General features: G+C 39.8%; 1 protein-coding gene across 7 annotated transcripts in view; it reads right to left on the bottom strand.

Moving 5' to 3' along the window:
* The window catches only part of LOC137645970 (protein bric-a-brac 2-like), a 284,612-nt gene that overhangs the window by 28,114 nt on the left and 241,643 nt on the right, over positions 1-14,855 (bottom strand). For 3 of the 7 annotated variants that reach the window (XM_068379049.1, XM_068379050.1, XM_068379053.1), the window contains exon 5: positions 10,404-10,820. The exons of 1 other annotated variant lie outside the window; for it this stretch is intronic. In XM_068379049.1, the coding sequence (XP_068235150.1) occupies positions 10,497-10,820 (324 nt within the window). In that variant the 3' untranslated portion in view covers positions 10,404-10,496. Of the gene's footprint in view, positions 1-10,403; positions 10,821-14,855 lie in introns of those variants that run through there. 3 more of the 7 variants (XM_068379063.1, XM_068379057.1, XM_068379056.1) reach the window with 3 other exon arrangements.

Genomic DNA, 14,855 nt, shown 5'->3' with positions numbered 1-14,855 from the left:
CATGTCCATCCCTGGAGGAATGCAAGCCATTGTCTTTGGCCTTGCCGTTGGACAACAAGGACTGGAAGGAGGTACACCTCACCTTCTCGGTTGGGAAGTTGGACGCCGATATTGCAGGTCAACAGTTCGGCGAAAACCTTCCCAAGTTGTCTGAATTCCTCCTACGGAGGGAACTTGAGACAAAGGAGCGTCTGGCAGCCTCGATGTCTCTCCAGACAAACATGGAGACAATGGCTAGCGACCCCACGATGCCTGAAATGTTCATGGTAATGGCCAAGATCCATCTGGCCACGGTGACAAAGGACCTCTATAGCTTTGTCAAAGCGAGGAGGGCCTGCAGGGAGTTTGTGTTCGCCTCGGCCACAGTGAGGCATGAACCCAAGAAACTCATCTCATCCAGCATCTGGGGTAAAGATCTCTTTCCCAATGAGGTGGTTAAGGAGGTGGTGGACAAGGCAGCCACTGAGAATCGAAATCTTCTCCTTAAGTGGGGCCTGTCCCTTAAGAGGAAGTCTTCCCCTGATGAAGGCCCTCAGCCGAAAGGAAAGGCGAAGAAATCGAGGTTTTCTTCCCGTCCAGCCAAGCCTTTCAGACCACAACGTCAGCAGCAGCAGCAGCCAGCTTTGCCTCCGGTGCCACAATTGGTAGCCCAGACCCCGACCACCTTCCAATGGGTACCCCAAGCCGTGTCATCAGCATCCCCGGCATTCAATCCAGTGTTCGAAGGGCAATCGACCACGTTTCGAGCAAAGCCCAGAGGTGCAGCCAGAGGTTCGGCGAGACGCCCCTCTAGGGGAAGAGGATTCAGAGGTGGTCGCGGCCAGGGAGGCAAGACTGCAGGTCAGCAGTCAAAGTGAAGTGTCGCCGGTAGGAGGGAGACTACAGTATTTCCGGGATCGTTGGACCTTCGATCCCTGGGCCCACAGCCTGCTCAAAAATGGACTGGGTTGGAGTTGGTACAGTACTCCGCCCCTGTGCCCTCAATTTTTCCAACACTCCACCCCCGTTTTGGAGGAGTACATTCAAGAACTGTTGGAGAAAAAGGTGATCCGGAGGGTAAAGTCCATCAGGTTCCAAGGGAGGCTGTTTTGTGTTCCCAAGAAAGACTCGGGGAAACTCAGAGTCATTCTGGACTTGTCACCACTCAACAAGTTCATAATGAACCACAAGTTCAAGATGTTAACATTACAACACATAAGGGCCTTACTGCCCAAGAGGGCATATACCGTCTCCATCGACTTGTCAGACGCCTATTGGCACGTTCCAATAAGTCGCCGTCTCTCCCCCTACCTAGGATTCAAGCTACAACAAAAACTTTACGCTTTCAGAGCGATGCCTTTCGGGCTAAACATAGCCCCAAGGATCTTTACGAAGCTTGCGAGCGCAGCGCTCAAACAGTTACGCCTAAAAGGGTTCCAGGTAGTAGCCTACCTGGACGATTGGTTGGTGTGGGCAGCATCCAGAGCGGAATGCTTACAAGCTTCCCTACAGGTGATTCAGTTCCTGGAATATCTAGGTTTCATGATCAACAGAAAGAAGTCTCGTCTTTCTCCAGCTCAGAGGTTCCAGTGGTTGGGAATTCACTGGGATCTAGTGTCACACCGTTTTTCCATTCCAATGTCGAAAAGGAAGGAAATAGCGGGGTCTGTCAAGAGACTTCTAGGTTCCGAGAGGATATCAAGACGCGAACAAGAGAGGGTTCTGGGCTCTCTTCAGTTCGCGTCAGTAACAGACCCAGTGCTAAGAGCACAGCTAAAGGATGCAGCGGGAGTTTGGAGAACCTTTGCATCAAAAGAGCGAAGGGACTTGAAGAGACCGGTCCCACTTCGGCTACGTTCTCTTCTCAGACCGTGGTCTCAAGCCAGTCGTCTAAAGAGGTCAGTACCTCTTCAGCCACCCCCCCCCCCCCCCCCCCCGTCAGTGACAATTCACACAGACGCCTCAAAGGTAGGGTGGGGAGGTCACTCCCATCGGAAAAAAGTGCAAGGGACCTGGTCCAAGCTATTTGGGACTTTTCACATAAACTTTCTAGAAGCTATGGCAGTGCTTCTTACCCTGAAGAAAGTATCCCCACGTCACTCGATCCATGTAAGGTTGGTACTGGACAGCGAGGTGGTAGTGAAATGTCTGAATCGGCGGGGATCGAGATCTCCACCTCTCAACCAGGTAATGTTAGCCATATTCCGACTGGCGGAGAAGAAGAAGTGGCACCTGTCAGCAGTTCACCTTCAAGGAGTCCGGAATGTGACCGCGGACGCTCTATCCAGGGTTACACCGATAGAGTCGGAATGGTCCCTAGACGCAGGATCATTCTCCTTCATCTCGAGTCAAGTCCCAGAACTGCAGATAGACCTCTTCGCGACGAAGGACAACAAGAAGCTGCCGAGATATGTGTCCCCGTACGAGGACCCCTTGGCGGAAGCAGTAGATGCGATGTCCCTCGATTGGAACAGATGGTCCAGGATCTACCTGTTTCCCCCTCACAATCTGATGTTGAGGGTCCTCAACAAACTGAGATCCTTCAAGGGAGTAGCAGCGATAGTGGCCCACAAGTGGCCGAACAGTGTATGGTTCCCTCTAGCTCTGGAACTACGACTAGAGTTTCTACCACTCCCGGACCCAGTTCTGTCCCAGCAAGTCCAGAAGTCGACTGTCTACGCTTCATTACAGAAAACCCGGACCCTGCAGCTCATGATTTTCTCTCCCTAGCGGTGAAGAAACGGTTCGGAATTTCGAAAGATAGCATCGACTTCCTGGAAGAATATAAGTGCAAGTCTACTAGAAGGCAGTACGAATCAGCATGGAAGAAATGGGTAGCCTTTGTCAAAGACAAGAATCCGCATGAGATCTCTACGGATTTCTGCCTATCCTTCTTCATCCACCTCCACGGACAGGGGCTGGCGGCTAACACGATTTCTACATGTAAGTCAGCTCTGACAAGACCCATTCTGTATGCCTTCCAGGTAGACCTCGCTAACGAGATTTTTAACAAGATCCCGAAGGCCTGTGCTAGGCTTAGACCTTCAGCTCCTCCAAAGCCTATTTCATGGTCTTTAGACAAAGTCCTTCATTTTGCCTCATTACTGGATAATGAGGAGTGTGCACTGAAGGATCTGACTCAAAAAGTGATCTTCCTTTTTGCCCTAGCTTCTGGGGCCAGAGTTAGTGAGATTGTAGCCCTCTCGAGAGAGGAGGGCCGGGTTCAGTTCCTGGATGGGGGAGAACTGAACCTGTTTCTGGACCCTACGTTTCTCGCTAAGAACGAGTTGCCCACCAACAGGTGGGGTCCCTGGAGAATCTGCCCTCTGAAAGAAGATGCATCTCTATGTCCCATAGAATGCCTAAAGGTCTATCTTCGTAGAACTTCAGACTTCCATGGGGGTCAACTATTCAGAGGAGAAACATCGGGCTCGAATTTATCTTTAAATCAACTCAGGGCGAAAATTACATATTTTATTCGCAGAGCGGATCCTGACAGTTCACCCGCAGGTCATGATCCGAGGAAAGTTGCTTCATCCTTAAACTTCTTTAACTTTATGGATTTTGAACATCTTCGTTCATACACTGGCTGGAAGTCTTCCAGGGTATTCTTTCGCCACTATGCTAAGCAAGTGGAGCAGCTAAAGAGGTCTGTGGTAGCAGTTGGTTGCGTCGTTAACCCTGTTGTTTAACTCTGCGAGGAACAGTGGATTTAATTGGGACTTTGATTCTTGGGTGAGTGTATAGTTATATGCGTTGCTATAACTAGAAGTGAAGGCTCTGGGAGCCCACAATGACTGTTCCGGCGTTATGGTGATTGTAGCACAAGTACAGACAGGTGTGCCGAGCGTTTCTGACGCTAATGTCAGTGGGTAGTAACATGGACGTTTAACTTTGATACCTTGGTATGTGAAAAGTGACCTGATTGTTTTCTTTCAGATAACCATATATCCATGTACTACAGTACTTGTGTAAATTGTTGGTCATCCACCTATCATATGTATATAATTGTGGTAACCATGTCTATTTATTGTTAATCAATAAACTTGTTCTCGGGAACCTTGCGTCTCCTTCACCTATATTGATTTCATTTTTAATTATTGAGCATTCAGCCTATGTATATTAATCGGGGATATCTATAATAGCCTGTTCCTTAATGCAAGCCTTGTTGCACTGGTTTATTCTTTCCTTAGCATAAAGGACTCCATCCTTCTCAGAGGACGGTGGCGGCAGCAAGTTTAATCCTACGCAGATATAACCTTTTTGTCCAATTCTACTTCGACCAGGGGGCTGGTCGGGTTTTCCCTTGGATGCTGTAGTTCCGTAAGGACTATGCTTTACTTCATATAGAGTGAGACCACTATATTGTATTGGCTTGCGAGTGAGTCATACATAGGTATATGTACTCTTCGTTCGTTTCTAGAGTCTAGTAGGACTCCTCCCTGTAGGGGGCAGGAAGCGCTTTCATGGTTTATGATTAGTGAAAAGATGTATAACGGTAACATCTTAGGTCTTTCAGTCGAGTTGACTAAGAAACATTCCTGAGGAGTACGGCACGTATTGAGAATCCACAGATACAGTAATGCTCTGGTATACTTCCATCAGGACGACATGGCTTGAGCCCAAAAAACGGATTTTGAGCGAAGCGAAAAATCTATTTTTGGGTAAGATGGCCATGTTGTCCTGATGGACCCGCCCTGTCCCTTTTCAAAAAAGAAAAAAAAAAAAAAAAGAAAGAAAAGGGCTGTAGGACCCCTCCCTACATACAGTATCTGTAGCACCTCGTGTATCGCTACAAGGAATACAGATGGCGCCGCGAGCGGCGCAGGGCACGCTTACGAAACGGGGAGGAGAGAGGCCTTACGAACGGCTCCCCCCTTTTTCTTATCGTTTTCGTTTTCTTGCCATTTGACCCCTACGAAGTGTTAACTCTATTCGGGGTATAGATTGCTATGTGGCGTGTCAAGAATACGTCCGCTGATATTTACGATATCCCTAAGGTCTTTTTTAGGGATACTCGCTCCAGGAGTTAGAATTCTGGGTACCTTAAGGTAAATTCTCTGGGAATATCGCCGTAGTTGTAATATACCCTAGGAAGCTGCCTTTAAGGAACTTCCATCAGGACGACATGGCCATCTTACCCAAAAATAGATTTTTCGCTTCGCTCAAAATCCGTTTATTCTTTAATCAACAGTAAAAAAAAAAAATGAACATGGAAATGTAGGTTATCATAAGATAAGTGTACTGTACATGTACAGTGCATCTAATGGCGACAAATCTTGTATGCAGCTACTAGAGGGGAGCTCGCTGTCTCATAGTGAAGGGAGTTAAGAGAGTATAATGGGTTTTAAAATCTTACATTTATGAAGATAAAAAATTACAGTATGAAAAATTATAAAAATACTGAAAAACAGTTAACCATATATTCCTCTACCTACTTTGCAATTTTTCACTTATCGCAAGGGGACATGGAACGTAACACCCGTGATAGCCGAAGGATTATTGAAGTCTGTAATAAGACTGTATGGATCTAAGTTTGACATGTAAGGGATATGCTCTGCCTGTTGAAACGAATATAGTATACAAATCAAAATTAGATTCAATAAGTGTAACAATCTCCCAGACCAAATAGTATCAGATTTACTAAATACTGTATAGGATCAGATGGGGCAAGAAAGTTATTAACAATGCTTCATGTTTGTCAGATGGAAACCTAGCTAATGGCTGTATTTCAGTTAATGCTCTTTTAGTGTAAATCTTTCACATTTTAATGTTAATATTAACCCTTATTCCTTTTTGGGGTCTCTTACTCCCTCTCCATCTCAAATATTCCTTACTTATCCTCCAGATTATTTCCTAGCCCTTCAACTTTTGTTTGAAGTCTTACTAATACTGTAGCTTGAGTTTATAACGCTTGGCCCAATGCTGAAATAGACTGGAAATTTTCATATTTAACTTATTCTTGGGTAGAGACAATGATGAGACATTTGAGTATTGCCAGGTAAGTAACCCCATTGAGTGTGAGGTAGAAATCCCTCAAACCTCACCTAAAACATGAGAAAGATGATCAGGGCATTTTTTTCTAAAAAATATTTTAACCTGAACATGCTGAATTGAGGGTAATAAATCTTTAGTTGCAAAATCAAAAGGAAAATACAGGATGTCTATGCTTCTTCTTCTTACTAGCCTTCCTCTAAGGTTTGAAATCAAAGAGAATTCAATCTCTAAGAAACCAGTGATGACAAAGCTCCTCCTAGAGGAGAAAACACATGGGTTGGTCCGACAGGAACCACAACACGGGAACACTCTCATGGGAAGCGGCAGGTACACTCACTGGCCCTTGTAATATAAAAACAGGAGTGATGGGCCCAAGGGTGACTATGCGCAGAGATGAATAACACTGAAGCTCCTGGACTGTCTTAAGGCATTTCAGCTTCAGCACTGTGACCACGTGTGGGACCCATCGTATGCCATTTTGGTTTCAGCACATCCACAACCATAGGTATAGGAGCCTTCTTTACAGCCCTCTTGGGCTTGGGGTACACTGACGGTATCACCACTAAAGTCAATAGCACTGCCATCACATCTGCAATTGCTGAAGTCATAACTGAAACTACTGGGACCGGGAACAATGGGGGCCAATTAGTATTAGCTACCAACTCCCTCAAAAAATATCATTACTCTATTACTATTATTATTAGAAGCTAAACTACAACCCTAGTTGGAAAAGCAGGATGCTATATGCCCAAGGGCTCCAATAGGACAAAATAGTCTGGTGAGGAAAGGAAACTAGGAAATAAATAAACTACAAGATAAGTAATGAAAAATTAAAATAAAATATTATAAGAACAGTTACAACATTAAAATAGATCTTTGACATATAAACTAGAAAAAATTCAAAACAACAATTGGAATAGAGATAAGATGGAATTGTGTGCCTGAGAGAACTCTACCTCAAGACAGTGGAAGACCATGGTAAAGAGGCTGTGGCACTACCCAAGACTAGAGAACAATAGCTTGATTTTGGTGTCTTTCTCCTAGAATAGCTGCTTACCACAGATAAAAAATCTCTTCTAAACTTACCAATAGGAAAATGGCCACTGAACAATTACAATAGAAAGAGATCAAGGGTCTACCTGCAAGACCAACAGAATGCCATGCCTTTGTTAGGTCAAACTCGTTTTCAGTGGTCTAGAGGACAACAGGGGACTTTCCAATAACTGCTGGGTGCAGCAATCACTAAGGAAATGCTACACTCCACCAAAGCCAAATGCAGACCTGATCTCCCCACTCCTGCCTCATATTCCCCAGAACCTAGCAGTCTCAGCAACAGGTGAATTCACTGAGGATAGTAAAAAGCTATAAAGCTTCTTTTGCATCATCTTGGGGATTTGCAAAGATGACAAAGGAGAAGAATAAGCCTTCTTCTTCCTCGTCAAAGTGTAGGCCTGCCACTAAATGGAAGGCCATGATCTGCACTCGGGATATGGGGATGACTGCAAACGAAAGAGATCAAGGGTCTACCTGCAAGACCAACAGAATGCCATGCCTTCATTAAGTCAAACTCGTTTTCAGTGGTCTAGAGGACAACAGGGGACTTTCCAATAACTGCTGGGTGCAGCAATCACTAAGGAAATGCTACACTACACCAAAGCCAAATGCAGACCTGATCTCCCCACTCCTGCCTCATACTCCCCAGAACCTAGCAGTCTCAGCAACAGGTGAATTCACAGAGGATAGTAAAAAGCTATAAAGCTTCTTTTGCATCATCTTGGGCATTTGCAAAGATGACACTGGAGAAGAATTAGCCATGGAAGGCCATGATCTGCACTCGGGACATAGGGATGACTGCAAACAATTATGGCCCCTACAAGAAGCAAAGAGATGGTGTCAGTCTACTGCCAAGCTTGCCATAAACTGGTTGCAGCATCCACCTTTCCCCTGCATTTACAAAATTGAACACCCATAGTCAGCAACATGAATCCAAATAAATTATCCACTATCTGAAAAGTATACAAAAAAAAAAAAAAAAAAAAAAAAAAAAAAAAAAAAAAAAAAAAAAAAAAAAAAAAAAAGGAGAGAGGCTTTTGTAAGGTCGCAATATTATGTCTGTATTCATTGCAGCCAAAGAGAAAAGTGAGGTCTGACACGAGGGTGAGCAGGCCTAATTATGCACGTGCACCACTTGTTAATCAACAAGTTTACAAATTCTATGGTAGTTTCAGCTTACGCTGAAGACTTTTGCTATTGCCTATTGTAAAGGACGCAATATTCATATATGAGTAGAAAAAAAACTTGAATAGTATTTTTAAAACACCATAGCAACTTGGGGTTTCAAATAGCTTTTCCAACTTATGTTCCTTAGGTATCTTTGGCAAAGGAAACTTTACTGTACCTGAGAGTTTTGGAACCATCATAAGGAGGACTGTTGTTACCATTTAGAGAAAAAAATAATTACTGTCCTGTATGATTGGAATCAAGTCTAATGTCCATCTCAGTCTTACGGCCAAGGTGGCAAAATGAAATCTAGCATCCCTTTCATGAAACACCAGCCAAACCTGTTCAATTTCCACAATTTCTGCAAAATACAGGACTCTTAACTTGATTCAAAACTAAAAATTCAAATTAAAAATAAATGAACTTTTGCCTTAATTCATCTTAACACAGTATTGTACAGTAAAACAGTTGAGCCAGGCCCCTAAATCAGGTCTAAAATCTTAGAGAGCTTGGCCGAAAGATTTTTTCTCAAACGAGCATTGAAAATTAATCAAGGTAAGCTAACTAAGTTGAACCGTTATGGTTGGAAGCAGTTTTACAATCCTATACTGTAAAGTTCAGTACTAGTAGCATTGAATAAATTTATCAAATTCCAAATACTGGAAGCTACCCCAGCAAGTATCTGAATTCCTTAAAGAGCTGATTCTTTAATCCAGCCATTGATTACGTTATTATCTAATTATGCAATCAAAGATAAGCTGTGTTACAGGTAACTGGAAATACTATACATATTTTTTATTCCTATTTCTTATACTGTAATTTATTAGATTTGAAATATAGCAAAGTAGTTTAACTTTCTTTGTGCTGTACAATCATGAGAAGATATGAATAATCTAAAAGTAAACATTTACTCGAATCAATGTAATTTATTTACAACAATGCATTTCAACAATCTTTTATATTTTCTCCATGCACATCAATTATTACGGCATTTATATTTACAAAAAGTAAGCTAAGTTGTTTAATAAATTTGTGTCTTTTCTAGATAATCATTGGTAAAATCTTACTGTATTAGTTAGACAAAATATATTCTTAAAATCTGAATAATGTACAGTACTTTTATGTACACTTAATTTTAATATAAAAATATAATTTCTATCAATATCCTTGACTTCGGTAGAGGATACAATTTACTACATTCGGAACATTTGTGGCGACAGAATCTTTTCTAAACTATATTAGGAGCCCAAAGGGACTTGTGATAAATACTGTGAAATGACTCAATTACAAACAATAACTAAAGCCTTCAATCTTCTTCAAAATATGTATGGCATGTAACCAACCAATCGTTTACAGCCTTCCTGAATATTATTTATTACATTACTTATTCATGTTGGATAAGTACTACTGTACAATACAGTATAAATTTTCATGATTCCAGAGATGACTGATTTTGTGAAAGACGTATTTTTCATACTTCTTTACTTAAGAGGTATCAAAACAGAACTAGAAGTTGAAGAACAGGATGTATTCAATAGCTGCCCAGGTTTAAGTTAAGGTACTTTAAAATAAAAATCTATTTTCCAGAATAAAACATCCTAACTTTGAAAAATAAGTAACTAATTTGTTCCTGGCAATACTAGATAAAGAGCTTCACATTGGAGTAAACTCCTTGTAGGTAAGAAACTTCTAATCTATATATTTCAATGCTACACAATACGTGCCTCTTAGTTTTTGAGATATAACTACAGACATTTCTAAATACTTAAAATTAAATACTTTGCAGAAATACACCTGTCATACTTTCTGTAATTCTCTGACACTTAACATGAAATTTGAAAGTGAAAGTCCTGTTGTTCTGATATGTAATGTTAATGGATGATGCAATTCATTTTATTGTTCTTTGTAGCATTGTATAATACAGAAAGCAGGAACCCTTCAATATTGGAACTTCTGGCAACCAAAAGGTATTGTTTCAAAAGAAGAACTAGGCATAGTTTTGTGGACACGAATGTTTTTTATAGATGTTAATAATTATGAATTGTCATCTTTTGATGAGCGATAAGTACATACTGTACTTAGGTCTTCACTAACTAGCGACTAAACATCTACATCAACCTGTAGACACCTCAAAGCCTAAGAAGGTTAGTATAGCTTTACTCTCAACTAACATGGGCAAGAAAAGAATTGGCAACTTAAAAAAAAAATCACTTTATTGTACCGGTACCCTAAAAATTTCCCATACTGTACTGTATTTCATTCATAAGACTCCTGAGCTTTATCTTATGTTTATCAAAATTTTACTCTGCAATGAATTGTTTCTGCAATGCTGCCATCCTGGCTTCTTTTTTGGCTTCACACCGTTTGTGCAGCCTACTTTTATTATGCCTTATGAGAGCTAACTTCTTGAAATTGGCATTTCCAGTTATAAAATGACTCTTATCATCTTCATAGCAATACTGAGTGCAAGTAGTGCAGGTCATCACTCTCTTATCTTCATGGTAAACGACCCAAGGGAATTCATTTTTCCAACCTTCAACAAATTTCCTTGTGCGTTTAGTAGCATCATATACACGGTGACGCTCCAGTTGTTGGAATGATGCTCCTGGGATGAATTGTAGCATCTGAAAGTTAAGAATGACTTCTAAAAAAAATTGCTAGTGAATAATGAGCCTGTAATGCAGTTCACTGTATTCATAAGGATAGTGACCCTCAGATATCAAAATGAATGCAAATTCATAGTTCAAAAATTACTCAGAACTTACAAGAATAATGCATTTAACATAAAAGTATGACACAAAAAACACCCTACCTTCAACTTCTATTGTTGCAAATGAACCCAAGTACTTCAGGAGACATTAATAGTTATTTAATTTATATATTTTTTTTAATATTAGCATTTGAAATATACTGCACTGCACTTAAGCTTATGAATTTAAGTGATAAAATTGACAGGTTAGTCACAATAAATAAAAAATTGTGACAAATCATCCCGAGTCTCAAAATGAGTTTTTTTTTTTTTTTTATGCAATGTGCATCTATATGACCATTTTTTTGGACGAAGATAATTTTACTTCAGGCCATAGATCATAAGTGCCTATAAGTGCATTGTTTTATGAAAGTGGTGCCTTCTCACCTATATTGTACAGTACAGTATAAACTATTTCACATTGTAAAGAAAAGTGAATTAATTATATTCAACTATGGTCCAGTATATGAACTTACATAATGTGAAAAAGTTGAAAACCCATAGGCCAATAAAGGTATATTGATCTAACAGTTTACTTTACTGTGAATTTTACTGTACACAAAAAAAATTGGTAAATTAAGGTTAAGGACCCACATAAAGAGGATTTAATCAAATTCAATTGTTAGACACCTTTTCACCTCCTATCATTAAAGTCCACATGCCACAGGCAAAGTCTTAGACTCTGGTCTCAAGAGAAGATGAAATCGCCTCTTGCATCTCTCTTTGGTTTCTTTATGTTGGTCTTGTACTCGCTCCTCTCAATTGATAAATTAATTTATGAAATAGTACCATTCACCACAATGATGGAAATAAGGAAAGAAAAGGGATTTTGACGTTGGAAAAATCCATTTCTGGGCGAGAGACCCGTGCCGCCCAGCGATATTTCACTGGGCGGCACGGGTCGGAGCCCAGAAATTACTGTTTATTAAAAAATGGTGATTAATAAAACTCACACATGCAATCATATATGAGTATTAGTGTATAAAAGCCTATGCATAACATTCACACATTTCCACCTGATTTTTAGTGTGTAGATTACTAATCTAATGAATCATTACCTTGTTTCTTTATTAACGTGGAGATGAAGAAAACATTTTACTTGACTTTATGATGGATGGAAATAAGATTACTTGAAGTGTGTCACTACCTAACATTATCCTCAATTTCCTGGTAATTGAAGTTGCAGTGATTATTACCTTCCCCCTTGATACCCTTTGCTAAATTGAATTCAAGATAAACAGGAATCAAGATTTATGTTAAACAGTAACTTATTGTCATAAGAACAACTCTCAAAATTTAAGCAAATAAAAAGAGACCTGATTTGATCATTCATATAAAACATATGGCCATTCCAGTATAAAAAGGTGATTCAATAGCCTTTCCTATTTAATTTATCAAGTTTAACGGAAAATTAACATGAACCTATTAGAAATTGTAGCTTTATAAAAAGCAACTATGATGGTAATGTAAGTCAAATTGTAGAAAATATTAGAAATATTTTGTATTTGATTCCATATATCTAATAACCATCCACTGAGAAGTCAACCAAACTAAGACGAAGATAATTGTCAGTACAAGAATAGGATTTCTTGAATTATATTAAATTCATTTATACTGTATTTCTAAATGAAATATAGAATATTGGTGCAAACCTTATACATTGTATAGAATATATTGTCTTAAAAATTGGATTGGTTAAAAAACACAAAATCATCCTTACAATCATAACAGAAGCCCCATCAAGTGAAACTTCAAGGCATCTACCTTTGTTAAAACTATCCCAGAGGCCTGAAGACAATGACAATGAGGTTACTGGTGACTCCTAATATCCATTATAGCCAGTTTGCTATTAATAGGATCTTTAGAAATGTGGCTATTGAGTCAACCTTAGTACTTTAAAGAATACCAAAAGCTGAAGAAAAGATATTTCTTTTGCTGGAGTCTCAATATATGGCAGTGAAAGAAAGGCCTAGGATGCATAAATCCATTATTTCATGAATAAAATGTTTTAGAATACATGGTTCATTGTACCTTTGCCTTCCATCCAGGTCATAACATAATCAAGAATTTATGCTTTAGCCTCTGTGATTAGGTAAAGTTAAATAAAAAAAAGCCTCAACCATCTTGATTTCCACAGCCTTAACAACCTTAGATGATATTTACCCAATTCCCTTTTCAATTTTTAATGAAAGTAGTTTCACCTTGAAGAAAAAAGGAATACTTCCTCTTAACAAATATCTTCTTATAATCATTGTTGAGTCTGGAATGTTTCTTAAGAGCGATGAGATCAGAGGCTCTTAAATCAGTCTTGATCAGCAGTGGTCCAAATATGTACTTCTCAGTATTTGCAAATGCATATATAACTTATGTGAATTTTTTTGTTTAAAAATGCAATACTGTACAACAAATTTTAAAAGATCATTTGTATTCTTCCAAGCTGTACAAACCTGAGTTATTTATTTGGGATTTACTCCCAAGTTATTTGGTTATGACCAGAATTAAAGTTGTAGGAATCTGGTAACATTGTCTGATTACCAGCTATCTCATCCACAATAAGGAGCGTCCAAGTCAGTAAGACAGCATAACTTATCTTATGGTCAAGCCTTGAGAGGCAGATGAAGCTGGACATCTAGAGTAAATAACTCGGACTTGTACAGCTAGGAAAACTACAAATTATTTTTAAAATTAGTAGTTGGTTCCTATGTGAAAACAAAACCTTGTCATTTATATGGGGAGTCTTTCCTAGGTGGGAAAAAAGTCCCCTGTAGCAGGCAAGCATCTGTATCACCCTCAACCCAGAAAAAATTACATTTTATGACCAATTCGTATGAGAGGCTAGGTCAAGAAGTCGGCCTCAAGTAAGTAAGTGTACAGTAATTACTCTCACAAGGATCACATGACCAGAACAATGCTATATTATAATTTCATTGTAATATGTTCCAAAATTTATTTAAAATTACATGTCGCATGAAAAAAAATCTCTTACCTGCACAAGTGTTTCTTCAATGTCCATACTCCCAAGTGAGGGATGTCCAGAAAAAGAAAAGAAGAACTCATTCATTCTACTCTCATATGCACTTATGCTGAACATAACCAATGATGGGACAAAAGGTTGGCCACCCTGAAAGGGCAACTTTTAAATCATCTGTTGAGCAGCAACTACTGGCCCTAAAGAAAATGTGCCAAGTTATCTGTGGGTACAGTCCTTAAGGTAATGGGCAGTAAAGGTGGTCTGCCTTTTCTAGACCTGAGCACTATGGACTTAGGCTACTGAGTGGTTTTTTGCAGAACGCCAGGGTTGCAAGAACACGACGGATGTCATGAGCTCTGGGAGGCAACCAAGTCAACGCTTCTTCCAAGGATTTATAGTTTTTAAGAATTACTTCTTGCAACCAAAAAGAGATGGTGTTCTTTGTTACCCTCTTTTTGTTGTGAGCTGTTCTCAAAAATAAGTTGAGGATATTAGGATGAGAAAGAGCAGTTCTCTTAAGGTAATGTTCAACTGCCCTCATAGGACAAAGTAACAAACTGTCTGGATCTTCAGGTGCCTCTCTGATAGCTGAGATGGAAAAGCAATCCAATCTGTTGACAGCAATGGATGGATTCTAGGTTTTTGCCACAAACTATATGATAAAAGAAAAAGAACGATCTTTCCACCCCTTAGTGTGTGAAACAAGATATGAGCCGTGCAGCTCACTCACTCACTCTCTCCCATAAGGCTAAGATCAGAAGGAATACCGTTTTTAAGGTGAGGGCTCAATCTGACGCTCTATGAAGAGGTTCATAAGATGCCATATCTTGGTGGCGTTCAAAAATCAAAGATAGACTGTCCTCCAGCTAATTTTCTGAACAACAGGAAAAATGCATTTAAGTTTCTCCATTTATTAATTGATGTTGACACGTTTTGAAT

The sequence above is a fragment of the Palaemon carinicauda genome, chromosome 8 (assembly GCF_036898095.1).
Source record: "Palaemon carinicauda isolate YSFRI2023 chromosome 8, ASM3689809v2, whole genome shotgun sequence".
Lineage (NCBI taxonomy): Eukaryota > Metazoa > Arthropoda > Malacostraca > Decapoda > Palaemonidae > Palaemon > Palaemon carinicauda.
Note: the sequence above shows the minus strand (reverse complement) of the source record. Positions and strands in the feature narration are given on the sequence as shown.